At 39.3% G+C, this 27,894-nt stretch overlaps 2 protein-coding genes across 3 annotated transcripts in view; both read left to right on the top strand.

The window, feature by feature from the left end:
- Positions 1-13,137: 13,137 nt before the first annotated feature.
- smim32 (small integral membrane protein 32) lies at positions 13,138-15,186 on the top strand. The gene is made up of 2 exons (XM_084132184.1): positions 13,138-13,705; positions 14,629-15,186. Exons 1-2 carry the CDS (start codon positions 13,662-13,664, stop codon positions 14,957-14,959), a joined length of 375 nt encoding a protein of 124 aa, XP_083988310.1. The 5' UTR covers positions 13,138-13,661; the 3' UTR covers positions 14,960-15,186.
- Positions 15,187-18,986: 3,800 nt separating this feature from the next.
- Positions 18,987-27,894, top strand: part of diaph1 (diaphanous related formin 1) — a 108,675-nt gene continuing 99,767 nt past the window's right edge. For both annotated transcript variants that reach the window (XM_084133110.1, XM_084133111.1), the window contains exon 1: positions 18,987-19,604. In XM_084133110.1, coding sequence (XP_083989236.1) covers positions 19,503-19,604 — 102 coding nt within the window. In that variant the 5' untranslated portion in view covers positions 18,987-19,502. The remainder of the gene's footprint in view (positions 19,605-27,894) is intronic.

Raw genomic sequence — 27,894 nt, forward strand, 5'->3', positions numbered from 1 at the left:
TCTTGCGTAGTGCAAAGGATACTGGGAAAGATTTGTTCAATATAAGGGGAACAGTTTATCACAGTTTAATTTAGCTGTATTGTGTTGTTTGCTCATGGTTTAGACGCACTGTAACTCTGAAGCGAGAGACGGCACATCTGTCGGCCATAAAAAGCCGTGAGCGGACGAGACGATGGGGTCAAACGTCTCATAAAAGGCCAGTATATATTGAGCATGTCTGCAGTGTGAAGTGTTGTTCCTCACTTCCATATCTCTGTTCCCTCATAAACACACCTTCTGTTCTTCATCACTTTCATTCACATGAGGACAGTGTGTCTGTCTTTCAGAAGTCTTTGGGAAGTGCTTAAAGAAACTAATTAAAAAGCTGTCATCGTTTACTCACGCTCAGTCAGTTTTGATTTCGTGTTGGCTTTGAATCCTTCAATTTATTAAGAGCTTCACATCATTCGCCATTTTTTTTTTTTGTGTGTATACTTGATTTCTTTGCTCAGGTGAGCCTATTTTTAGTTATTAATTGCCTTCTGCAAATCACTCCTGAGTTCTTCAGATATAAAAATCAAATTTGCAGCTTCTTTATCTCCATGGAGACTCGTCTAGGCCCTCAGTGAATTTCAGGAATATGCCTTTAATTTCCATTCGGCGTTCCCTGTGAGTGGCAAGATGATTCATCCTCCTGTGGTCTATCAGAATCCCGTTGGTTTCTCTGAGCCGCTCGTGGGCAGATGTGGCTCGACCCAGCAGGATCGTGGAGGAGGAGGAGGAAACCCTTTTGTCTTTAAATTTGCTCTACCAGAAGCTTTGGTCACACACACACACACACCCTCTTATAACCTACAGCAAAAGAGACAGAACTTCTTCATTTAGGTTAATTATTATAATTATGACATTCGCCAACAGGTGAACGGATTGTCTGCATGTACATGTGTGAATCCAAATGGTTCATTCATTAAAGTCAAGTCACCTTTATTTAGATAGAGCTTTTTACAGTACACATTGTATCAAAGCAGCTTCACAGTGATAACATGAAAATAATACAATGGTTTGTTTCTAGAAGAAAATTGCATCATCGTCCACCTGAAGTAAGGCAGATCAATAATATTGTTGAATATTAAATTTCCACAACTAAGCAAGCCAAAAGCCAAGGCAACAGTGGCAAGGAACCAAAACTCCATCAGGGTGACAGAATGAAGAAAAAAAACCCCAGGCTCAGTCGGCATGAAACGTATATCTCAATATCTTGTAACGTATATCTGAGTGAAACGCTTCTGGAACAAGAACAAATGTACACTTTAAACCCAAATAAGTTGGCAAAACTCAAAAAATTTAAAGGGATACTTCAGGATTTAGCATTAAGCTTTGTATTAGTAGAAAACCTGTAGTATTTTCGAATTACCGTGCTTTTCACCCTCATATCCCCCTGAGACGAGAGATTTATGTATTTTTTGTCTGGAAAAAATGACGATTTTTGCGTCATCGGAGGATTTTCTGGCCAGAGGCTAAAGACTACAGCCAGTAGGAGAAGCTGTCCCGCATAGTTTGCTAACATACTAAATTGTTAACATTTTAACATTAATATGTTATACAGTAGCACTTGCTGTATGAGTATAGCAATATAAAGGTTTTATTTGCTCTCAAATCAAGCTGCATGCACCACTTGTCACAATGATGGTAAATATCCTAAAACCAACATTAACAGAAATTCTTCTAAATTAGCATAACATAACATTAATCACTACTAAATATCCAACTTAACAATTCATCTTGCACAAAAAAACAACAACATTAAATTACACTTAATTTTAGCATTTACTCTCCATTTTGGGTGCCATTGGCAAAGCATGCTGGGAAATAGACATCCCAGCCGTTTCAGTTAAACTTAAGTTCGTCTAAATTAAAATAAATGATTTCATAAAACTCAAAACAATGAAACAGTTTAGTTTACTTAAAATATATCAGTTCTGTCAACTTGAAAGAAAAAGTAAGTGCTAAATACTCATAAAAGTTAATTTGACTGAACTAATTCGTTTAATTTTAAGTTTGTCGTACTCAAACCAATTAATTATTTTGAGCGTTGGGGTTTACATTATAGGGCGGGGCTTGATTTTGTCTGTGGGGAATTGATTGGATAGTTGGATGATTGTGGTTTGCTATTGGTGGATCTCATGTGAGTGACAGGTTGCCCCGCCCTCACGCCAGTAAACGCATCATCAGAGAAGAGAAGAGATTTTGCTGCAAGAGGGAGGGGAAGTTATTCTGATTCAAGATTTAAACATGAATTAAAAAAATTGTAATGTCCACAAATACATAATTTATACTAAACACTCAAGTCAATGTCAACTGATGCCTAAACATCATTGGTCTTCGTGAGTGGTATCATAATGTGCCATTTGAGTGAGTGTGAGCTATAAACAAGTTTTATTTCTTCTTTTGTGTTTCACAGACAAATAACAGCATATTGGAAGAACATGAGAGTGATAGACGATGACAGAAATGTAACTTTCAGTCAGCTTTGTAACATTTCTATTGAAATATAATATATAATATTTAATGCTTCATATATTATTTATTTGTAATCATCATTCTTTTCCTAATATGTCAGAAATGAGCCATAGGAAAACGTTGCCTGCAGATATCACGTTCTTTCTCCGCACGTCATGGTCTCGGTCAGGTGTAAGAGACAGCTGGACATTAATCATGTGAAGGGCTTCAGGCGTTCACCTTCTGTAGTTCTCACCTCAAGAACCAGCAGATTCTCAGCTCGTAAAGTACTTCATTACTTTATATTACTTTTAACCCTCACTTTTAACCTAAAAAATGTACTTTTCTTTTTCATTTTCACCGGAATGGTATGAAACTCTGTGACGTTTGTGGCACTGGCTATGTAAACACACACACGCACACACACACACTCACTAACTCACACACACACACACACATACACACACACACACACACGCTCACTAACTCTCTCTCTCTCTCACACACACACACACACACACACACACACACACAAAGATAGTTGTACAAGTACACACACACACACACACACACACACAAAGATAGTTGTACAAGTACACACACACACACACAATATCGTGGACATGATTGGAAAAAGCTAAATGGTTGTAAAAAAACCCAAAAAACATACATAATCACACTTGTATTCTTTGAAATGAGTGAATGTGAAAAAACTGAGAATTTCTTTTAGTGTACAATCCTCAAATCAGCCTGAACTGAATCAACACTGAACTGAATTGAGCTGAACAATGACACTATTGTTTTTTTAGAGCTGCTATACAGCAGAATTTGAATAATTGATGAAGTTTGCATAATTGATTCGGTTATTTTATCACTGTAAAGCTGCTTCAAAATATGTTTTGCATAAAGTGCTATAGAGATAAATGTAACTTGACTCAACATATTGACTCCTTGTGTTCCAGTCAGAAACAAAATCTTTCTCATAATTAAATCAGTCAGAGACTGAATGCATTGATTTCACTTGAACTGAATCTTGTTTTGTTTCGAGTTGTTTTAACACATTTGAATTGAAATGAGTTGAATTAATGAATATGATGTTTTGATTTTGGACAAAGGATATTTTCCAGGCCACCGCATGATCGTGAATCATCATCCATACAGGGACATGATGCAAGGACATGATGTTGGATCATAATATATGTTGTGTTTGTGTCCCACGCAGGCGAGGTTGTTTTGGGACACGCTTCTGAATGTTAAACAGCCTAAATCCTGTTTCAGCCGCAGCGACACATTCAAACGTCCAGCTAATGATATAAGATGGGAAATAAACGCAGGCATGGCTCCAGGAGAAGGACACGAAGGCTCGGGGTGCGTGACATCTGGGCTGGCGTTAGTCCAGGCGTCTTCAGGGAGTGACAGAGGAACAGGAATCTCACAATGCCACCCTCCGGGAGCGTCACATGAATGACACTGGCACGGGTTTGTGGTGCATCTATGTGCCCGAATTGTTGGTTTAATTTATTTATTTATGCATTAAAAACACGTGCCAGAACTGCAGTCTCATGACATTGCTCAGAGCTTTTCTCTTTTATAGCTCAAGAGACTTCTTAGTGATAAAGTATCAGCTTTGTCTCAGACGTTTCTCCTGCAAAAGAAATAAAAAGCAGTCTCAAGTGGTCAGTACAGCCATAATCAAATAGCCTATATGGTTCCATGAAGAAACTTTGACATCAATGGACATTTTCCATTGCACAAAAGGTTTATTTAGATTTAGATTTAGTTTATTTAGATCCTATTGATCACAGACTTTCATATCGGAGTCATATCATTTTATTATTATTTATATGCAATATTGTAACGCTGGGTGAACTAAAAAAAAACAAAAGAGCTGGATCCAAATGCAGTTTTATAGTTTAATAACAAAAACATAAAACCACGGCAACCAGGGAACAGAATGAGCACCAGGGAACCAGGGAACCAGGGAACCAGGGAACCAGGGAACCAGGGAACCAGGGAACCAGGGAACCAGGGAACCAGGGAACCAGGGAACCAGGGAACCAGGGAACCAGGGAACCAGGTCGAATGAGCATCACCAAATGTACATCCAACAAAGGACAACACCAGACAAAGAACATGAGAAACACTTGGGTATAAATACACTCAAGGGGAGATTGGCAAACAAGACACACCTGGGAACAATCAGGAACTAATCAATAAGAAAAACTACAAAGGACTACAAAACTCGGCACAGAACAGGAAATAACATAAAAGTCCACAAAAGACAAGAGGAACACAAGACAGGAATCATGACAAATATTTATTACTATTTTGAATTAGCATTTATTTTTAGATTTTCAGTTTATGTGCTTTGTCATTTTATTAGTTTTATTTCAATATTTCTATTTAGCTTTCTATTTATACTTTTTATACTTTACTTTAACTTTAGTTTCAGTAGTTTTAGCACTTATTTCAGTATTTCCAAGGCAACATTTCTATTTTTTTGTTTTTATGTTTTCATTTTAATATTTACCTTTTATTTTATTTCAGATTAATATTTTCATGATTTATCACAACTTTTTTTCTCTTGTTGAGATAACATAATATTTTGAGTTTCTGTTAATTAAACCAGTCTCTTTCTTTGTATTAACTTTGTTTTGTTTTTTTCTCAGGAGAAACATCTGAGAAGTAGGAAATCTCTCCTTATGATCTCATTGCTATAAATGATAAACATTTGCGTTATGGACCTTAATCAGAGTAAAATGCCTTTTAAAATGATGTGAATGTAAAAGTGTATTTGATGTTGATCTATCAGCCAAACGTGTGTGTTTCCAAACATTTCCAGTGGCCAAAAACCTCATTTTCATTTTCATTTAATTAAATATTGCATCTGATTAAGGTCCAATTTGTGTTTTTCACACATCAGGACACCTCTTTTTTCTCAGACACATGGATGTGTGACAAACCCTCTCAAACATCAGTGTATTTTCACATTTGATTTTGTTTAATATCGACCTCCAGCAGAACCTAACGAGAAATATCATGCTGAAGAATTCCCTTTCCTATGTGTGTGTGTGTGTGTGTGTGTGTGTGTATGTGTATGTGTGTGAGCATTTGAACAGAAGGATATTGATTATATTCCAGTCCTTTAGGCACAAACACAGTGGCGTATGGCAAGAAGAATGACACCACTTATTCCCCACACATTTCTCTTTTTTTCCCTCCTCACACACTTTTTATTTCCCTGGAGAGAAGCCATCACTCATTACTGTCAGCAGCAAAGTCCCACCAGCACCGCCATCATCATCACCATCTCATTCTTTCCCATCGAGCCCGTCGCCCCGCGGCACCCTGGGATAGATACTGGACGACTGATGAGCGCTTGAGATCTACAGGTGATCAGAATCTGTTAACACTCACCGACAGTCCTAAGACTCTTTTGGAGCTGGATTTTTGACTATTAGTGTAAAGTCTGGTCCACTTTGCAACTTATTCTACTTTTATATAGTGCTTCGAGTATACAAAAAGCAAATAAAAAAAAAATATATTATTATTATTATTATTATTATAAACCGCTCAATTAGGTGTGAAAACACTCAAGCTCAAATTAATGCATCTTTGCATTCTGAAACATGTCAAAACAATTCAAAGCGCAAAGCAAGTATTCGTGCCATTCTCAGTTTTGTCAGACGGGGCGCTATACCTCGAGTTAGTGTTGAAGTCTTCGTCTATGGTCAGTTTTCTCTTTCAGCTCAAACAGAGCAACAGTTTGAAGAGAATCTTAATTAGCTAAAATGTTGACAGGTTTAAATCTGGTTTAATGTCACAGACATTTGAAGTCAGTCAAGACACCTTTATTTATATAGCGCTTTTTACAATGCATATTGTTTCATAGCAGCTTTACAGTGATAACAGGAAAATAATGCAACAAAGTTTCTATTAGTTAGGATGATTAGGATATCAAACATGTTTGAATTTTTGGACCGATTTTAGAACACATGTTGTTTACATTTGTCATGTGTCTCAATGTGAGTTTGTGTTCGGAACGGCTTGAAAGGTGTGTCAGTCGTTTACTGCAGTGTGATGGCCAGTTTTTCGGCAAGTGTCTGATGTTAAAATCAGTTCAGATTGTGTAGTGTCTTCTAGCCTTGCAATGACCTAAACCCTCTAAAACCATCCAAACACACCAGCTTAAAGTGCTTGGCCAGGCAGGGAGACATGAAGACATGTACAAATAAACAGTGCTATCAGCGGGTGCAATTCACTCTTAATGGATTTCCCATTCAATCCCCTTCAAAGATGTGATGCACCTCACAAACTTTAACACATCCAGCAATCTGTTTATCCTCAGAAGCTCTTATTGCAGGAATCTGGTGGCACGTAAACAACACCAACACCCTTGCGTCGCAGCGGATTCTGGGTGTGTGTGTGAACAGTGACAGTCCGCGGTCGTGCCATCTGAGTTCAGACTGTATTCTCACTGACTCAAGAGTGAAAGCAGAACACACAGAATCTGTTCCGTCACACTGCCAGGACAAACAGCAGAGCATGTGGCGCCTCTGTCTGCTCTCACCTGTCACGAGTTATTATGGGACGCAGCGCTCGAATCCGCACGTACACACACACACACACACACGCTGGAAGAAACAACTAACCCGAGAACCAACTAACCACGCTAGCTCTAATTTTAACCGAAGGCATTAGATCTGGAGTGAGTCAGATGTGAGTAGGACGTGCTACAGTCACACACAGAGTCAACAGCAGGAGATGCCTGCAAATATCACAGATTCGCTCATTGATTTATAATTACACTAGTCCTGTGTGCATTCGGTTTCAGTATACAGTTTATGTGTAGGCTACTGTAAATGCATGAATGTGCAGAGAAAGGCTGTTATTTTCTCACTGTCTGACTCTTTCCAATAGTGTGCTGTTATTATTACTATTAAGCTGTGCTGAGAAATAGCCTAATATAATAACCTTGTTCCATTAATGTTTACAATGAAAATAATGGCGCCAGCCTCCCAAACGTCGTGACCGTGTAAATAAAGACACATGCTCTCAAATTACTCATTGACACTGTGTTTGTGGGTTTTGCAGGTAATTTGCATTTCATTTTTTTTTCCAGTTCTCTCACATTATCTGTCGTCATAATGTGAGAGTACGTTATCCTTTACCCATATTGCACATTCTCAGAACTTGGCTAACATTCTTGCAAGGTTGATTTTCCCGGCAAAAACGTCCCGAGCCCTTCACATAAAATGAATCTACTTTTTTCATAGGCAACCTACAGGATGTCGGCCAATGCCTCACTTTATAAGTTTCATTACAAGCTGTTCACACATTGGCATAAAAAAAGCAAACAATTATGAAAATTCTTACATATAGGTGTGAATTATCAAAATATTTTCCTGAAAAAATTCAAGGTGACCAAGTACAAATGTTTATGTCAGAAGGGTTCAGCTGACAAAAAAAGTTTGGGAATTTACAATTTTGAGGTTTAGGAACTGCATGCAACATTCTTGCAAGGTTCTTCCAGTAAAACTAATAGAACATCTGTTTAGTGATATCTGGTCTCAAACATTCTCAAAACATAAGCACAAAACGTTCAGAGAACATTCAGAAGTAATGTTTGCAAAGAGTGGAACATTCCGTTAATGTTTTGCTAAGGTTCATTAACATTCAGAATTAATATTTTAATAACTTAATGGGAGCTTTAAACATTCTTAGACCATATTTTAGATCGAAAAATCTTTGATAACATGAAGGGAAACGCATAGGCTTTCTCTCTCGCTTGCTCGATTTCTGGGATATTGTATTTAATTTGTGGGTGCCAGGGAGCCACTATTAATATGCGGGAGACTCCCGGACCTTCCGGGAGAGGTGGGATGTCTGTTGTCCCAAGGGAAGAATTGAGCCCAAAATCCTACACTTTTAGTGTGTGGGTGCCTTTAGTTCTGGTTGCTCACACAACTACAGATCCTGATTTCACCAAGTACAACATGTTGTAATCAACCAATCAGACAATAAACAATAGCACACACAGCCAGACTGCACTGGCACAAAATAATACCACACACTGCTGTGTGTGAGTGTGCATATGTTCTCTCTCTCCATCCAGGATCAAGAAATGCATTTGGATTTTGTGTCGATAGACTCTCAACCCTTGCAATTGTCTCAACCCGCTGGTTGTGCTAATGAAATCTGTCATCTCCGAATCCTCCTCTCACTCCAATCTATTCCTGTGCGTGTGTGTTTGTTTAGTCTGTCTGTAGGATTTTCGACTGTTTATATAATGTCGAACTGTGGTCATTTCCAGACATTCCCGCGCTCCTCTCTCCCATGTCAGACGATAACGCTGTGTCGCTATGTGTCGCATGTAAACACACATGGCAAGCAAGAGCTGACATTCTTATGGAAATCAGCATGAGGTGTGCAGGACGACAGGCGTGAGATGAGACCAATCTGAGACAGCCGTGAAGAGGAGGATGAAGACATCTCAGGAGAGGCTGTTAAACAGGCGAGATGCAGAGAGTTTGATGATGTTTGACGCAACGACTTCATCTGATTTTAAGGAATTGTGTTTAATCGTAGAATCTCTGTGAAGATCTAAACCAACCATAATTCTGTGCATTCTTTTAATTCAGCCAAGAGCAATCAATCCTCTATTGGTCAGACGTCTTCACGTGATATTACCAATTAGCATGTCACCAAACTTGAACTTTAATGCACCGAAATGCAAAACTTGTTCGCATGAGCTTGTGTTTCGTTTCTCCCGCATTTGCATACACATGAATAAGTCATTCAAACGAAAAGTGTAAAATGCATGTTTGAGCTGTTTGAACTGAAAGCAATTTGCACTGACAAATCTTAAAATATATCAGTGCCATTGTTTTGTCTCAAGATGCACACCAGTAATGTGTTTTTCTAACATTTAAAAGCTACTTAAATTCCCTAATTGAACTAAGTTCTAATCCTGGTTTAATCTAAGCCCTGTTTGTGAAACAAGGCCTATACGTGTATTTACTGTCACTTTTGATCAATTTGATGTGTCCTTGCTGAATAAAAGCATTCATTTCTTTTAAACAAAAACAAATTAGAATGACCCCAAACTTATGAACTGCACTGCATTGTATTGTATTTTATATTTAAAATCTTCAATTAACTTTTAACTTGTTGATTTGATTGCGTCATTCGCAGTGCTTCATGGCATGAGTGGCTTCAGATTGTCATATAGCCTACATTTTGGATCAAATGTTGTGATTCATCTGAGAGCTGGTCGGATCAGCTCTTGGCTCACAACTCAATAATGAATCATTTTCTTAAACCCCTTTGGAGAAAATGAATGAGAAAAATACTTCCAGAACCAAGGCGCGCTGTAAAAGTGGGCGGCCGATATTGAGCTCCATTGTACATGAGAGAGAGAGAGAGAGAGAGAGAGAGAGGGAGAGATAGTCCATACCCTGCCTGGATTGTGTCTGTTTATTTAACAGAGTTATATAAATGAAGTCCTGCCGTCTGCCAGCGCTGGTCCACAGCAAACATTCTTTATTCCCTGCCGATTTTATACCAGGGTGAGATCAGTGTGTTGCAGCCATTAAATCATGCCTGTGTTTCAATGTAAATCCTGCAACTATATTTCAGCTCAGTTTAGAAGAAGATTCTGCATTATTTACATGGACAAACACACATTCATATCTTATGAAGAATATGAATGTCTGAGTGATTTTCAGTGCATTGCTAGTGCATCAAGCAGGTGAAAATCTTAATTACAATCTCCACACTAATATTTTAATCCTTATGGTTCCCTTAGATGAAACCAGGATTAGGGTTTAGTTCAATTAGGACATTTAAGTAGCTTTTTTAAATGTGCCTTAGAAAAAAACACATTACTGGCGTGCATCTTGAGACAAAACCATGCATGGCACTGATATATTTTAAGATCTGTCAATGCAATTTGCCTACAGCTCAAACATGCATTTTATATTGGGACTAGACTAACTGGAAAATGGAAAATGCATGACTATTTGAATTCTAAATATGAGCAATGGCGATGCTTGACTTAGCAAGTTCCAATTCAACAAACCTCAACAAATCTCAGTGAGAGTCTGAATCCCAAACATCATGTTGTAACTTCCTGAATTGCATGCTTTGCCATCAGTTGACGTTAAAGCACTTTTCATAAGCCTCTCTGAAGTACGTCTGCTAAATGCAGAAAATATAATCTGCATGACGTGATCTATTTTAGGTGCTAAACTAATTCCATGGCGCACCTCTGTAAACATTTCCAGTATTTCCCTCTTCACCTCATGTGCATTTCTGTCACGAGCCGCTCATAACCTCACGAGGAGACCCAGCCACAAACGTCAGAGTGATGCTACTAACTTCACATAACCTCGAAAAGACCCAGAGCTGGACTTGATGAAGAGCGTGTGAATCGCAGATCTTCATTAGGGGAACACAGGAGGCTCTACGGCCTGTGGCGGGAAGACTTATCTCACATTACCCCGTGTCTCCCCCGCCGAGAACAAGCTCCAGTCATCAGCGGGAGCGTAGGAGGAAAGCTTGCGCATCCGTCGCGTGTTGTCTATCTGCCGTTGTCCTCAAGTGTGATTTTACATCTTTTCACGGTTAATTACGTGCGTTTCTTCTGGGACGAGAGAGCTGAGGGGGGAGGACGGTAGCTTTTTCTTAACATATACGTGTTAAATTCTAGTGCCAGGCCAGATTCTAATTAGGGCGAACAAAGATATGGATGTTTGGTGGTCTAAAAATACGCCCTTGCATTTCTTTTCTCGTTTGCTTCCGTCCATGTCCACTCTATCTCTAGAATCATAACGGCCCTCCAGGTGGAATTTCATAAAGGCGAGGGACTTAGTTTGTCAGCGAGTGGATTAGAGGTAGATTGGATTGGACAGCGCAAGAACAGAAAAATGGGTCAGTGTATTGGTGGGGGAGGCAGGAAGGTTCCCGGTGGCAAAACTGGCCATTTAGAGGAAAAGTGTCAGTTGCAAAGCAATTATAATCTCCTTAGCCCGACGCAATTACAGCTACGCTCTTCCCTTCAGCGGAGGCAAAGACCACCGGAGGATATTTATGCTGAGCTGCGGCGAGGAGATTTCTGCACTTTAGGCAAAGCGCTTGTGTGTAAGATGCTTACACGAGGCGACAAAGTCTTCCTAGAGCACATTAACCTGGTCATTTAATGCAGACTGGCATGTTTTCAGGCTCGTGTGACAGCTTTTTCACACAAACAAACTCTAGATCTTAAGTGTACTGGTGTTTTAAAAAGCCCAGAAACCAAAACACTGATCTGAAGAACCTATAATGTAACATGAACAGCTTTCTTTAAAGCCACATAGCAATACAAGCCCTATAAACGCTTCTTGATAAGAGGATTCTGAAGGAATAATTCATTGAAATATGAGAATATTTAAAGCGATTTTCTTTAAAATTCTGCAAATATCAACTTACGAAGAAGCTTTATGTTTAATGGTGTAGTGAATGAAACTGCTGCATAAACACTTTCTGTCTAAATGACATTTTATGGTCGTGTCCAATCGGCCCGTCTGTTCACTTCAGTGGGGTCACCCAACCAATGTGACTCTGTCCTCATCGGCTAATTCAAGACAGGTGCTGATGAATATTGATGAGCCATTTAACCTCTGAGCTGTGATATGATGTGATTAACACAAGGAGGGCGTGTCCTCAAACTTATATGAATATTAATGAGCTTCAACACTAAACAATGACCTGCGTCTTCATTGAGAGGTTACTTGAACATCACACTCAGCAATTCCTTAAGAAAAAATGAATGAATGGGTCATTCATTCAGATTATTCTAAACTTGGCACATTATGCATGCCAGGTTTATTTTGTATTAAAGAGAAGGTAAAGTATGTTTCAGGCTCTTCAGAGTCAAATCCACTAGACTCCATTGTCTCATTAGGCTTTATTGCATAATTTTAACAGTAAGAGACTAAGTTTCCTACTATATTTGGTGAAAAACTAAAAAAATCGTTTTTGGAAGAACGAGTCATCTTATAATTTACAATGAATGTTGTGCAAATGTTGTGCAAATTTACAGTGCAAATGTACTGATGTTCCTGTGTGACTTTTTTTTTTTTTTTTTAATTGAAATAATGTTTCTTCTTATGTTTTTTTTCTCTTCTTATCAGTTATGTTATCTTATGTTTTATGTTCTTAAAACACATGTTTATTGCATGTTTTAGTGTCATGTGTTACCATGGTGGTGTTTTGTATTTGTGATTTGTGTGCACCATCAGTATTTGTCTCAGCTTGTAGAAAAGCTACTTTTAATGAGCTTTAATTCTCTGTGGCTGTCTGTCTCATTACCACCTGTGTTTACTATGGTTTTCAGCAAACTTTAGTAAGCCTGCGTCAGTCACCACAGCCTAATGCATGAGAATGATCCATTACTTTAATGGAACACAGCACCCTTGCACTACTCTTATACAGTTCAACGACGGTAACACACATTTGATGATCCAACATGCGACATCACGCACAATTCTGAGCCAGAATAACTCATCATGACATCAGCAGCTCAGACGGTCCCTTTAAATGTCTGGCTCAGCTGATAGGCTGCATGTCTCTCTCTCTCGCTCTCTCTCCCTGTAAAACCTCTCCGAGACATTCCGCACCCTCCTGAAACTCTTCCACTCACTTGTTCTCAAATTGAAGAGTCTGTCTGAGGAGAGAGAGAGAGAGACATTTACGCGTCTCCGTCTCCATTGCGCACAGGGAACTGCTCGTTTATCTTACGTTTCTATGTTTCCTTCATTTGTTCTCTTCCTCTCCAGCCGAACCGGATCGATTGGCACCCATCACCTGAGGTAGTGGATGACGGATGCGCGTGTGGAGAGCCACTTTCCCCGGATATAAACCTTCCAAACCATGGAAACCCGCGTGAAAGGAGTGATTCTGTGTATGCGAAGATACTGAGACCCGTTGTGAGCCTCACTGCGCGTTTATTGAGACGTTTGGGGAGATTTGGATCCGTCGGTGTGATTGGAGAGGTCCGCTCTCTCCGATAGCGCAAGACTCTATGGAAACGCACTTTGTGGGACATGGATAGACTGTTTGCGCCATCTGTGGATGTAGTGCCGATGACCAGAGCCCCCGTCTGAGGAGTGTTGGAGGTCTGCTGGTCTTGGGGAGAGTGTGGTATGCGAACGCAACGACTCGCTCTCCTGTCCGAGGCGCACAGACAGTGAGTGGATCCCTGCGCAACGCTTATCTTAATTAACGTTCACCTCAACGGTGTTTTCATTTGCTTTTAGTAAATTATATACTGTATATTTTTTGTTATTGCATTAAAATATCGTTTTGAATAGCCCGTATTTACACTATCGATAAAGGAAACTGGGGTAAGTTGTCACATCTTTTATTCTAGTTAAAAGCTTATTTCTTAGTTTAGGTGTATTTTTTTATGAAACTTGATTACTGTGCAGACACAAATATTAAAGTCTTGATCACTGTTTAATTTTCACCGTAATTGCCCTGCATAACATATACTGTTTATTGAGCACACGTTGAACTTATATCGGGGCATGTTGGCACACGATATGGGGTATACGTTGTCTCAATGAGTTTGAGAAGAAACCTTTTGTTTAAAAATATATATAAAATACTATCTGAAGTAACAAAAAAGCAAAATATGAATGAATTAAAAATGAAACAATTAGTCATATAAAATTCACGAAAGAGTAAAAATTGGGCCAGTGGAAAGTGTTTGTTAATGAACTGTACAAAACCATGTGACAACTTGCCCCAACCTGCCTTGTATGTAAAATACGTATCATGAGGGCACATTCAACACTTCAGCTCAAATCCACCTGTATTATAGCGACTTCTGTATTATTTTATGTCAATATGATTTCAGTGTAATACACATATGCTGATATTAGGTTATTAGTTTAGAGGATAACAAACACTGCTGGAAAACCACCACACAAAACCTCTGCTAAAGAAAAAAAGAATTTGTACAATCTGACTCAAAACCTGAGATAAAGACTCTGTGACAACTAGCCCCAGTGTGTTTCAGATATGTTTAGTCACGTATAATGCTTATGTGACAGCTTCCTACTAGTATAATCATACATATCTAGTGTATGTTTGTCTGTTGCGGTCTAGATTCATCATGCTGAGGCAGATGCTGTTGAACTCCACGGCAGCGGCGCGAGACTTCGACCTGATGACCCACACACACACGCAGGCGCCGCTGAGCGTGTCCCACGGGCCCGTGAGTGTGTCGGCCCTCCTGAAGCCCACGGGCCGCGGGAGCTCGCTGCGAGAGGGAGAGCCCGACAAACCCGACCTGGCCACGTATGTGGTCATGTGCCTGGTGCTTTTCCTCCTCGTCCTCCTCATCGTGTTCTTCATCAACTGCCAGCTGAGGAACTCTTTCTTCGCCTCCATGCCTTACGACCGGTCACTGCGAGAGGCCCGCAGCTCCTACAAATGACCCGTTTGACCCGAAGCGATTGGAACGTAGGATGCAAAGCGGTTTGGATAACAGAACCAGCCCGGATTGAAGCCGAACTCATTGATCTGTCTGTATATAGTGACTGTTTTGTACTTCTGCACGGCCTTTTCTGTCCATATAGGGTTTATCACAAGTCGTGTGTATTATGTAAGACAGATTATTTTCTTGTACGGTGTTAAACCATGATTAAATCTCACATTCATGACCATCTGTGCAAAAAGCCCTGCTGATATTGATCACGGTTGAAGCAAACATGAGGCTTAAGAAACATGCTCATGGTTTACCCTTTTTTAAATGAGCTTACGGCCTAGGGGTTACAGGAATCATTTCTTCATCCTCATGTCATCATTTACATCCTTTACCTTGCGTTTTCCAAACCTGGGGTGCGTTTCCCGTTTAACAAAGTCATTCGCTGATTAACTACTATAGTATGAAGCATCGTTGGAGAAACTAACCAACTAGTCTCGACTGTTTCCTGAAAGCACAGTCACATGGCCTCACCTCTGTCGTTTGAACCACATTAGTTCAGCAATATACAGTAGGACTGTCGTCACAAACATGTGAAGGAGTAATAATTTCTGCTGATTAATCTATTCCAGATCTCCGAGATGCTGCCGTAACGAACATGACACCTAATGACTACTTCACTGTGTTTGTTTCATGTCATGTTGCTTTATTTGATGTTTGATTCATCACCGGTTCCCTCATACGTCATACTCCGGACTTCCCTTGTGCACATGCACTCTCTAATATATATATATATATTTTTTTTTTTAATGGGATTAAATATATAGAATGTACTGAATATTAGCTTCTTGTGCCCAAGAGCTCGATCTATTTAAGTCCACATATCATTTTAAGAAGACACTATGCATCAAACCACAGGTCAAGAGCTGCAGTTCCAACAAGCACTTTAGTTTGCGATGCTGTTTGAAACTATAGTTTCTGGAAACGGCAAATCGTTGAATTATGTTGGCAACGACAGAACTTCGACAATAGTTGGCTAACCATGCTTTCAGGAAACACAACACACCCCTGTATGAATGTATTTCTTCCATTAAACACAAAAGAATACGTTTTGATAATTCGTAAGAGGCATGAACAAAGTTTTTTGTATTTTAGTTTGTTTTTAGTAATTTTGTTACATGCTTTGGTCATTTTTATTAGTTTTTTAAATTCTATTTAGCTTTAATTATTTTTTATAGTTATTTTAGTATAATTTCGGCCTATTTTAATTCAGTTAGTTGCCAGTCTGTTTATGGTTTCATCTGATAATTATATTTCATTTAATTTCAACTAATTAACAAAAACTAGGCTATTTTTAGTCTTAGTTAAAAATAACACAGATTTGATTTGAACAATCTTCCACAGAAGAAAGTAAGTCATTTGGGTGAGTAAATGATGACAGAATTATAATTTTAGGGTTGAATTGTTCCATTAGAGATCTGAGTTAAAGGGTTTCAGATTCAAGTCCTTATAAATCATCACCATTGTGTCCTGTGAGACTCTTCGGGTGAAAGCAACGACTAAATGAGTCGAGCAGTCATTAGTCCGGCTTCCAGCCAGCTGAGCCTAAATCATCTATCGACGTTTGTCTGACGGTTATTTTATTCTCCTGAAGTTAGGTAAGACGCCAGTGCCAGCCGAGATATAAATCAATCTGATATCTGTCTTAATCCGCATCCGATGCGGTAAAGCTGTGATGACAGACGCAGAGAGTCAGGTGCGACTCGATAAGAGAGACGCCGGGGCACATAGTACGAAACCAAGACAAATGACTGTGTCTCTCTCCTCGAGAGCCTTCAGCTCACAAACACTGGAGGAAACAAATGGCCATGACAGAAATATCAAACTGTTCTGATATAGTTCAGGTAAACCCTGCATTGTGAGGACAAAATGTCCCTCAAAGATGGAAATCCAGAAATCCTTGTCCTTGTGGGGACATATTTTGGTCCCCATGAGGAAAACAGCTTATAAATCATACTAAGTGATGCTTTTTTTTTGAAAATGTAAAATTGCAGATAGTTTTGTGTGATTGTTTAGGTGTAGAGTTAGTGTAAGGGGAGATATAATACAGTTTGTACAGTATAAACATCATTATCACTAAGTCCCCATAAAGATAGTGAACCAGACATGATTGTGTGTGTGTGTGTGTGTGTGTGTGTGAGAGAGAGAGAGAGAGAGAGAGAGAGAATGTATGATAGATGATAGTTCATTTGACCTATTCAGTAATTCCCATTAGGGATTTCTGCTTGTTTTGCTTTAAAACTTGCAATTGGACACTAATTTACTGACACTAATTCGGACACTAATGTACTGTTTTTCGTATACTGAGCCAAAAACATTTAATTCGCGCCTGTTCTCAACTGAGAAACTGCTTCCTAAAGAGACAAAATAATATTTCTAAAAACGGCACATTTTTAGTGTAAAGCTTTAGGTTAATCTGTATATTCATGAAGAACAATATGTGTGAGCAGCCCTGACAGAGAATATTCTCATTATTTCACAAGAAACCATCATTACCATGAAGTCTGTGAGTCCGGGGCCCTTCACTGTCAGGAGCCCCAGATGTTCCTGTGGGTTTCGCGCGCTGGTGGGATTTAGATGAGAGCTCTGGGTAAGTGTGTGTGGTAGAGAATAATGACTCAGTGTGAAACTGGGTTGGGTTGAGTCAGCACATTTACAGTGAAAACACGCCGTGACGAATGAGGACAATATTAGACCGATTTCTCCGGAGCTTGAGGAAATATTGTGCATTGCTTTAAAAAAAAAAAAGTCTTTCTGCACAGAGCTTTTCCTTTTTGTCCCTTCATGGCACACGTGACCGTCCGAGGCCTGTTAATTACACACACCGCTGAATAGTCAACTCTTAGCAACTTCTCTCCAGTGTTCCTGAAGTCTGGCATTAAAGTTAATGACACTGGAAAGATGAACAGAGTGAAACGACTCTTAATGTGTCTTATTAACCAGCATGAATTCATTACGATCCGTTCTGCTTTCACCTTTTAATGGGACAAATCTGAAACGAGTCTAATTAAAACTTTCCCCTATTTAATCCACTTGAAACATTAATCTCACTCACTGCAGCGGCTGCTCGTCTTCTGGCCAGCAGGGGGCGCGCTTCACTTACACATACAACACGGCTTACTGAGTGATCCAATCCAATTACAGTTTCACAGTTTTCAGACTTATTGATTTTAGTTGTATTGATTAGAACACATAATACAAAATGCTAAGTATCGGTAACCTGCACTAAATCATATGCTGTGAGTAAGAAAAAGCGAAATAAATGATAGGCCAACTTGATTTTTAATTAAAATAAATAAATAAATTCACAACTAACTAACTAACTAAAATAAATGAATAAATATTTTTGTGGAAACCGTGATCCATTTTTTCAGGATTCTTTGATGAATGGAACGTTCAAAAGAGCAGAATTTATTTGAATCTTTTGTAACAGCATTTACTGCATTCACTGTCACTTTTTCTATTTAATTTAATCTTAATTTATTACATTCATGCTGAATAAAAGTAGGGTGGGGAAAACAAAATGTATGGAGACTGAATACACACTAACAATATTCTCAATAAACATGACACAATATACTGAACATATAAAATAAGAGACACACGAACTGACTTCTGCAAAAGAGCTATTCATATTGATGTTATCAGAGATTAATCTATTAAAAAATATTTTTGGGCAGTTAGTTTTATCATCTGAATATTTCATTATTCTAATTTTGTCGTATAATGTGCTATTTTTGCTGCCATAAATTACTATTATGTTATTGTTTAAAATATAAAACAAGTCCCTCCATTAAATAACCATAACCTTTTATAACATTTATCATTTTTATAAAGAATTTTAATTCACATTTTCATGTTTGTCATGAGTGTAGCTGCGTCAGCAGGCGTCAGTGTTTGTCTACCTGTGTGTGTGTGATGTGACTCAGGTGTGTGTATGTGCGCTTGATGGCTCCTCCCATCTGACCTGCCCAACACACACAGGAAGAGACAGAGAGAGAGGGAGAGAGAAAGCGGAAAACTTCATCTGATCTGCTCATGGCTGTTCTTTGAATCTGAAGTCTTTACCATGAAGCACAAGGACTTTATATCAACCGTCGGCGGGATTAATGACAGCTCTATAGATTGACAGCTTAGATTGATAGGTTTAGAGACTTAACGCGTAGTTTGTTAGTCGAGATCGAGACAAATTTGCGCCAAAACACGCGCACGGACTTTTGCGCGGAGATCCGCGCGCGTTCACCAGGGCGCGTATTAAGTCTCTGAGGGTCCGAATAAAATAAGTCATCTGGGGTTCAGGGTTCAAACTTCCCTCCTTTTCCTTTGTGTCAGAGGACGAGCACAGGACGAGCACAGGCCGGCGCGCGCGACAGCAACAGGCCGCGGGTTAAGAAGCTCTGAGAGGCACAGAGAGCCTGTGTGTGTGTGTGTGTGTGTGTGAGAGAGGATCCAGCTCTGCTCTTTTGAGGAATATAAGCGATTTTAAAGCACAACAATGGATCCAAACTCAGCATCAGCTGGTGCTCCCAAAAGTGGGAAAGACAAGGAGAAGAAAAGCAAGAAGAACTATGAAGATGGAGACGGAAAGAAGAAGTTTGTAAGTGTTTTATGTTGTTGTGTGAGTTTACTGTCAGTACTCAGTGAAGCATCAGGGTTTGTCTGAAAATGTTGAATCTGGCTGTTTATTAATCTCAGAGGAGTTAAAAATGAGTGTTAACCTTGCGGTGCTACATGTCGCAAAAAAAAAAAAAAAAACCTCTTAAGTTTGTGAAGTTTTGAGGTGTTGCAGCTCGAGCGATACGTATCTTCTGATGAGGAAGTGTTTTGAAGAATCGCTGTTCCTCAATGAGCTGAAGATCTTTCAGCTCAGAAATATGGAGTTAGATGAGGGGTCTGTGCTGAGAACTGTCTCTTCATCGTTAATAAAAGTGTGTTTTGGACCTGTACAGTGGTAATACCATCAGAAGTACCTTGGAGTTCCATGTAATATAAACCATATGTTACTTCCACTTTAGTACCGCGACATGCAGTGTTGTTACTGCGAAATGAAACGCTGTTTACGTGAAGTGCTACACTGTTGCATTCTGACTGCAACAACGTTAAATTTCGACGTGTAACTTTGTTTCATATCAAAAGCTTTTGAAGTGTAACTGTTTCAGTAAAACATCGGTTTGAGTGTAACATTTTTGCGCTGCGTGCTGTCTCTCGCAGATTCAGTAACAGGAATTTATTGCCTTTGGCAGCGGTACTCCACAGCACAGACACTCTTGGAAAGCTGTGGAACTGGATAACCGCGAATGAGAGGGAATTCTGTGACATCATAAAAGAGTTCTCTGGAGCTTGTGTAGGAGGGCCTCGAGCGCGCCCCCGCGTGAAGACTTAAGCCACGCCCATGAGTGTCTCTTCATAATTATGACATATTAAGTCATCATGAGATGAAGTCTATATCAAATAATTTCAATTATGAAAAAAAAAAAAATTGACCTTAGTGATCTGGGGCCGGTTGCATAAACTGCTAAAACTATAGTCTTACAAGTTAGTCATCACATTGTTTTTTCTATAAGACTGTTCATAACTGCTTTAAGTCAGTTACATAAAAATGGAGATTGGTCTAATTTGTTACTAAAAAGTAAGACTGGTTGCCCCTTGACTAACCACTAGTCAGTCATACTAGTACTTAAGAAACAGTTTTAACATAATGGCTATGTTTATGCAACTGGAACCTGAAAAATTAGTCTTCAAAAAAAAACTTTTTATCTTATAATTATTACATAGTATATGTCATACGTTTTGCTTTTTATGTCGTATAATAAAGATGTACCATTTTTTACGTATGTGGCGGAAATGGGCTTCCATACATTTATGTATACAAAAAGTATGAGTACGCAAATGTAATTGTAAATGTAGTTCACTGAAGTTGTTCCTTGTGGTAATATTGTACTGTTTAATCAACACATGAATCTTTTTTTTTTTTTTTTTTTTTTTTGCAGTACGTCATACATACAGTAAAAAAGTACAATGCCAATAGGTGGATGATGCATGTGTTTATATTACATGAAGAAACTAATTTTAGAGTTCATCAATCAGACAGCTTTTATCACACTGAAAATGAAAGGTCAAGTTGAGTGCATTGCATTGTTGGAAGCAGTACGTGATGCAATGTTATGGTTGCATTCTGCACATTTAGTCAAATGTAGTGGGATATTAATGCAGAATATAGTAAGATGGTACCATGGTAATCCAAACAAGCCCTCGTTCTGAAGGGAATCTGATATTCCATCATCAGACAGCGTTTCTTTCAATAGACTCGCAAACACACCTGGTGTGTTATAGTGAAATTCTAGACACTACTGGGGTGAAACTGTAAACCATGCGCTGCTGAAGCAGAGCGCTTATTAGCATTTACCATGGTCATGGAAACAATAGTTACCACCTAAATACCATAGTTAGTTACCACAGTTAACCATTATACATTAATAGAGTTCTCATTCAAACTGTGTAAGCTTTTTGTGCTTATTTTGTGATGACGCTGGTGGCTTTATTTTAATTATAGCTCTATTGGCTGGTTAGTGTTTATAAGCATGTGTGTCTGAAGTTGAATTATTCCAGTCTTCTAGTATAGTAATGGACAGCTGTTCCTGTTTTCTTAATCGTTTCCGCATGGCCAGTCTCATTTGCTGTTTTTATTGGTATCTTTAACATGGGACGCATGTTGACGTGTCGGATCCACCGAAGCTCCTGCTGTATCGTCTGGTTTACACTCGTTTGTAAATGGTTGATTCCTCTCACTGGTACATCAGCCTAAATATCGTTATTCTGAGAAAAGTGTTTCTCATCTTCATGCTCATTTCACTAGCACTTTTGGTGCATATGGGAACATGTCTTGTTATTATAGTCCCAACATTTATCTTTGATAGATTCAGTAGTAAACATAGTATACTACTGTCTTTGGCCCCATTTACATTACATTGTTCAAGTGACCCAATTCCGTTTTATTCCCTCCCATTTGGCACATATCGGATATGATCCAAAAACGTGTAAGCAGGAAAAAAGCACATTGATTCTGATGTTCTCATATTGGTTTCAGGCCTCATTCATATGTGGAAATAAATCTGATATGTGCATTTGCATCTGCCATGTAAGATTGACAGATTGTATATTCCCTTGTCAATGCGAGTCTTACGTCATTGAAAAAGCGACGGTGGCGAATGATGTCACCAACCGTGATCACATGACTCTTTTCAATGCCCAGGCTGCAAAAAGTGCTGTCCTCTTTTTGTCTTTAAAGATGGTGCGGAAAGCAAAAGCTTGTATTATCATTTCGTCTGCATCCATTAAAAACCGCGTCGTTTTTACTTCCTTTTCGGCATAAGCTTTTCCTGGTCTGTACATTCTGGCACGTGTATAGTGTAAATGCAGATATCGGACATGGGTCACTTTTAAAAGATGTAATGTTGGATAAAAAATCGGAAAACAAAACGGAATTGGGCATCAAGACCTGCAGTGTAAATGCAGCTCGTCCCTGTTCGGATGGGAATAACTTTACCAGGGTAGATGGATTAATGTAATTTTTCCACAGGACGTCTGTAATATTAAAGGCCAATTCGCACGGGATAAGAGATCTCAGTAAACTAGCAGAAGTGGGAGAGTAACTCGATTTACACATCGCCGTCACTCCTGTCGTCATGTGTGTGTTACGCTGCTTCCTGATATCACGTGCACAAACACACATAACCTATATTTATATAAAACAGTTCTGTCCGGTCGAACAATGTATTATTTAACTTCAGATTGGATTGTGTTGGTAATAGACACTTACCTAACGCTAAAAGATGTTTCGTGCCTCTAACAAGTGCTGTCGATCTTCTCTCTGATCTGAATGGTGTGTGTGTGAAACACTTGAGTTGAGTTTTGCCAAGCGCCTCCATACTTGAAAAACTAATTTTAAACAGGAAATGACGAAAAATGTACCTACATATTTACAGCTGGTCTATTTGCACGTAAATGTACATAAATATTTAATTATTTCCTGTTTAAAAGTAGTTTTCCGCGTTTTTTCAAGTGTGGAGACGCTTGAAAAAGCATCAGTTGCGTTCTAGACGCTGGGACGAGTCTGTGGCAAAACTCAAGTGTTTCACACACACCATCAGATCAGAGAGAAGATCGAAAGCACTTGTTAGAGGCACGAAACATCTTTTAGCGTTAGGCAAGTGCCTATTACCAACACAATCCAATCTGAAGTTCATTAATACATCGTTCGACCGGACAGAACTGTTTTATATATATAAATATAGGTTATACGTGTGTGCGCACGTGATATCAGGAAGCAGCGTAACACACACATTACGACATGAGAGTGACGGCGGTGTGCAAATGGAGTTACTCTCCCACTTCTGCTAGTTTACTGAGATCTCTTATCCCGTGCGGATTGGCCTTTAATATTACAGACGTCCTGTGGTAAAATTACATTACAAAGGTAGATGGAGTAAAGTTAATCCTGTCCGAATAGGGCTTTAAAATCTGTGTGAGATCCATTAATTATACATGCTTTTTGGTAATTTAAACGATTTAAACGGAATCCAGAGAAAAAATAAAATAAAATAAAAATACAGAATTTGGGGAAACAAATAAAATGGAATCTGGGAAAAAAATGAAACGCATCTCATAGGGCCCTAAATAAATGCTTTTAATAAAGCTGAGTTTGTGTTACTGGAGGCCTTGTGTTGTGTCTGGAGTTGATGATGTAAAGGTTTGCTCTGTTTGTTCATTTAGCTCTCTTGTGTTTGCTTCTGATCGATTCTAGTCCAGAAAGGTCTTAAAGTCCAGAATTTCCATATCCATCGCAGTGATGTCACGGTCAGACGCTGGCACATGGAGAGAGAGTGTTCATGTGAGTGTGTGCTCAGTTTAGTGCTTCGGGATCTGGAGCGGAGCGTCCTTGTCTCAGATCTGCCCTCTCAATGGTTTCACACTCTCCCTTCAGCGAGGATGTGACACACACACACACACACACACACACACACACACACACACACACACACACACACACACACACACACACACACACACACACACACACACACACACACACACACACACACACACACACACACACACACACACACACACACGCTGGTGTTTTTCCATAATAAGCGTAAGGTCGTGTTTTTGTTCGGAAGTCATCACTGTGAGGGAGTGATGGGATCAGTGGCTGAATGTCCGCTTACATCTGTCCCCCTCTGAGAGACACTGCGTCTCTGTTTGATGATGTCATATCCTCTTCCCCGGCTTTAACCTGCTTGTAATGCTTACGGATCATCCCCGAGATCATAAGCACTCAGTGTGGCGTCTAAAGCGGCGTTGTTATTCATCAAACCTGCAAATGTAGGCAATGGCTGTGTTTGCTCAACAGCGATGGCTGTGTTTGGTGTTACACTCACTCATCAGATCAGAATACTAAAAATAGCTCAACACACACACAGTCATAACGAAGGCACACTCAGCCGTTCAAAAGTTGTCTGTACGAATATTTTTAAAATAAATGAATACTTTTGTTCAAGGATGCATTAAATTGGTCGAAAAAGTGACAGACATTTATAATGTTACAAAAGATTCTATTTCACATAAATGCTGTTCTTTTGAACTTATTCATTTCTTGGTTTCCACAAAAATATGAAGCGGCACAACTGTTTTCAACATTCATATATATAATCATAAATGTTTCTTGAGCAGCAAATCATCATATTAGAATGAGGATCATGTGACACTGAAGACTGGAGTAATGATGCTGAAAATTCTGCTTTGATCACAGGAATAAATGTCAGTTTACAATATATTCACATAGATAAGTTACAAGTCACAACATACAGTGTACAAGAGCTAATACATATAAGCTTGTTGTGTGCTGGTAACTATGCAACTATGGTAACTATTTTCTATTTGTTTAAAGACATTGATACAGGAACTGTTGTTGTCAAGTACGCTTCATTCAACTGCTGCCGCCTTTGTTGCGAGAACATCATGTTAATAACAAACAATTAGAAAATTGTTTTTTTTGTGGAAATTTGTGAATCGATTCGAATCGGTGGAAGACAGAATCACGATTCATATGTGAATCGATTCATCCACCCCTTATAAATATGTTGACAAGATATATTTTTGAATCTGAAAGTCTAAAAGTATTGAGATACAAGTTTATGTATATTGCATTTCTGCTTTTTTTTTTTTTTTTTTTACTGTAAATGTTGTCATGCAACATGCAACGTAATGCGTCTTCACTGTCCCCTGACAGCTGTAATGCTGCTTATCTTGATGGTGCTCATGGTTTGTTCTGGAACATTATAGACTGATCAGTATGTTTGTCTGAAAACACAGATATGAATCTGCATGACCGCATCAGCCTCTGGGCTGGGGTGTGTTTGTGTCCCTCAGGTCAGTGTGTTGGGTTTGCGTCCCTCAGGACACACAGATGATCAGCACAAAGGTGCTAGCGTTGATGTTTGAGAGCCGTCGCGTGTGCATTTGAAAGTTCAGGTGGAAAACTGCATCACACTCATGCACTGCTGCACACTGATGTCAGACATGACTAGGGATGGGACGATACACTTAAATTCACGATACGATGCACCTCGATATGCCAGGGTCACGATACGATACGTCACGATACGATATCAAAAAAGAAAAAAAATATTACTGTTTAACAACAACTTTATTATGGTGACGTTGAAGGTGGTGGTTCATGTTTGATGTGTTGGATGTGGTGTACGGAATGACAGCATGGCATAGCTTACAGACAGTCTTAAGGCCATTGCACACTGAGTCCGAAATTTTCGTATGCGTTTTTTCGTGTTCGTCAGCCTTAAAATTCGTCACGCACAGAAACCTTGCACACTGAGTCCGATGCGTATTTATTAAACCTTTGCGCAAAAAAAAAAAAAACGCAAAAAATACTAAATGGATTCGTCGAGCAGTGAGGATGATTTCGTTGCCCTCTTTCTTCTTAAAAAGAGAAAAAGAAAGAGGAAAATATTGGGACCATCCAATCCTGAGATTGCGCCGAGAAGAAGGAGAGTTTCACCTCCTTATCAAGGAGTTGCGAAATTATCCCGAGGCCCGAGCAATTAAAAATTTACCTCAGAATGTCAGTGGAATAGTTTGATGCTTTGCTAGCGATACTGAAGCCACATATTAAGAAGACGACCAATTTCCGTGAACCAATCGATCCTGAACAGAGACTGGCAGCATGTCTAAGGTATGGACACACACACACACACACGGCCGGCGGAAGCGCTGGGCAGACAGAACCGAACAGCTGGATTTTGTCGTTCGCTTGCACTGTGGCTCTGAATTGTCAAACACCATTCAAAATACAGGCTGTGGATGCGAAAAACGCAGAAAATCGAAAAGAAAAGGTGAAATGTGACGTTCAGAGATATGTCTTCCTCAGCATAGGTCTTATGATACAATTTCCGGTTTCTTCGTGTGGGAAAATCACGCATTTATATTACACTGTTTTCTATTGCAGGTGCTCACCGAGACTGGGGTTCGAATCCAGCTAAAGCCAACTTTTTGTAACATTTATTATTGAATTAAATAAGCATTCTTTTTGAATGCCATCTATCTTTATTTCGCGATCCATTTTTTTCGACCTCGATGCGTTTCGTCACGTTTTGTATCGCGATATTTCGTCAAACGATATTTCGTCCCATCCCTAGACATGACAGGACTCAAACCACCAGCTCTTGTGCTTCATTCTGACAAACTAATGCTTTAAAGCGTAACTCTCGCCAAAATGCAGTCTAGGGTCTTTTTGTTAATCTACCCGAGGCAAACTTTCGTGTAAAAGCATAATTAGAATGGAAACTCCACTTAAGTTTGACCGTATTTTCGTTTTCGGTCAAATTGCCTTTTGAATGGGAGTGCTTGGGGCACGACTATGATAGCATCAAAATCACTATTTTTAAAACACTAATGCGGCTCGACACAACATGAAACTGTGCTGGAAGTATCACCAGAGGCTCTACACATGAACTCCAGCATTGAGAACATTGTTTGTGTACACAGAGTTTACTAAAAAGAAAGATTTTGAACGACTCACTGTAACTGTGTCCGCCGACATTTTGACAGGCAAAAATAGTCGATCTCCTTATGTGAATGAACCGACACTGAATTTTAGCATTGTTTCTTATATGAGGATCCTTTTTCAAATATTGCAATATTGCAATTTATATGGAACTAAGCTTTAGGAGCTTTCCATCTTTACTCTCCTCCCTGTTACGTTGCATTCGGAGATCGTCTATTTTTGACTGTCAAAATGCCGGAAAAACATATGAAACACTTTCAAAACATATAAAATCTTGCAGACCCCAAACTTTTGAAAAGTTGTGTATTTTTACTCCTCAGTCACTTTTTACTCCCATTTGGTGTTTGATATGTGTTAATTGTAGACCAGCTTTGAGGTGTGCTTTTTAATACGTGAAAGTTTAACTTTGAGTGTTTACTCCTTCCTTTAATACTGACAGGTGGAAGAGTCTGATGCTTAAAGCCGGGCGCACACTGTGCGGTTTATAATAGTCCTTTACGATTGTTCCTTGTCAGACTACGAACATGATCCTCGCTGTAAGCCATGACACACTGTAAGATCTCAGTTGTCATTAATGTCAGACTGTACAGACTTAAAAATGGACACACACAAGAAAACTTGTCTGGAGTTTTACATCAGTCAATGACGCGCTCGGTGACACACGGGATTGAAATGGTGGCTACAATGAAATCTCTAATGTTAATTATGATCATGGCTTCTCTTGAAAAACGAAGAGAATAGCCGCGTCCACTGTCGGGCCAGTGCGAGCCAGGGCTTTAAACGGGCCGTGCCGGGCTAATAGCCT

The sequence above is a fragment of the Abramis brama genome (assembly GCF_963993115.1).
Source record: "Abramis brama genome assembly, chromosome: 13".
NCBI classification, from domain to species: domain Eukaryota; kingdom Metazoa; phylum Chordata; class Actinopteri; order Cypriniformes; family Leuciscidae; genus Abramis; species Abramis brama.

Coding starts and splice junctions, on each gene's coding strand:
- smim32 (XM_084132184.1), top strand. CDS start 13,662: ATGCGAACGCAACGACTCGCTCTCCTGTCCGAGGCGCACAGACA. Junction 13,706..14,628: donor CTGTCCGAGGCGCACAGACA/GTGAGTGGATCC, acceptor GTTGCGGTCTAG/ATTCATCATGCTGAGGCAGA.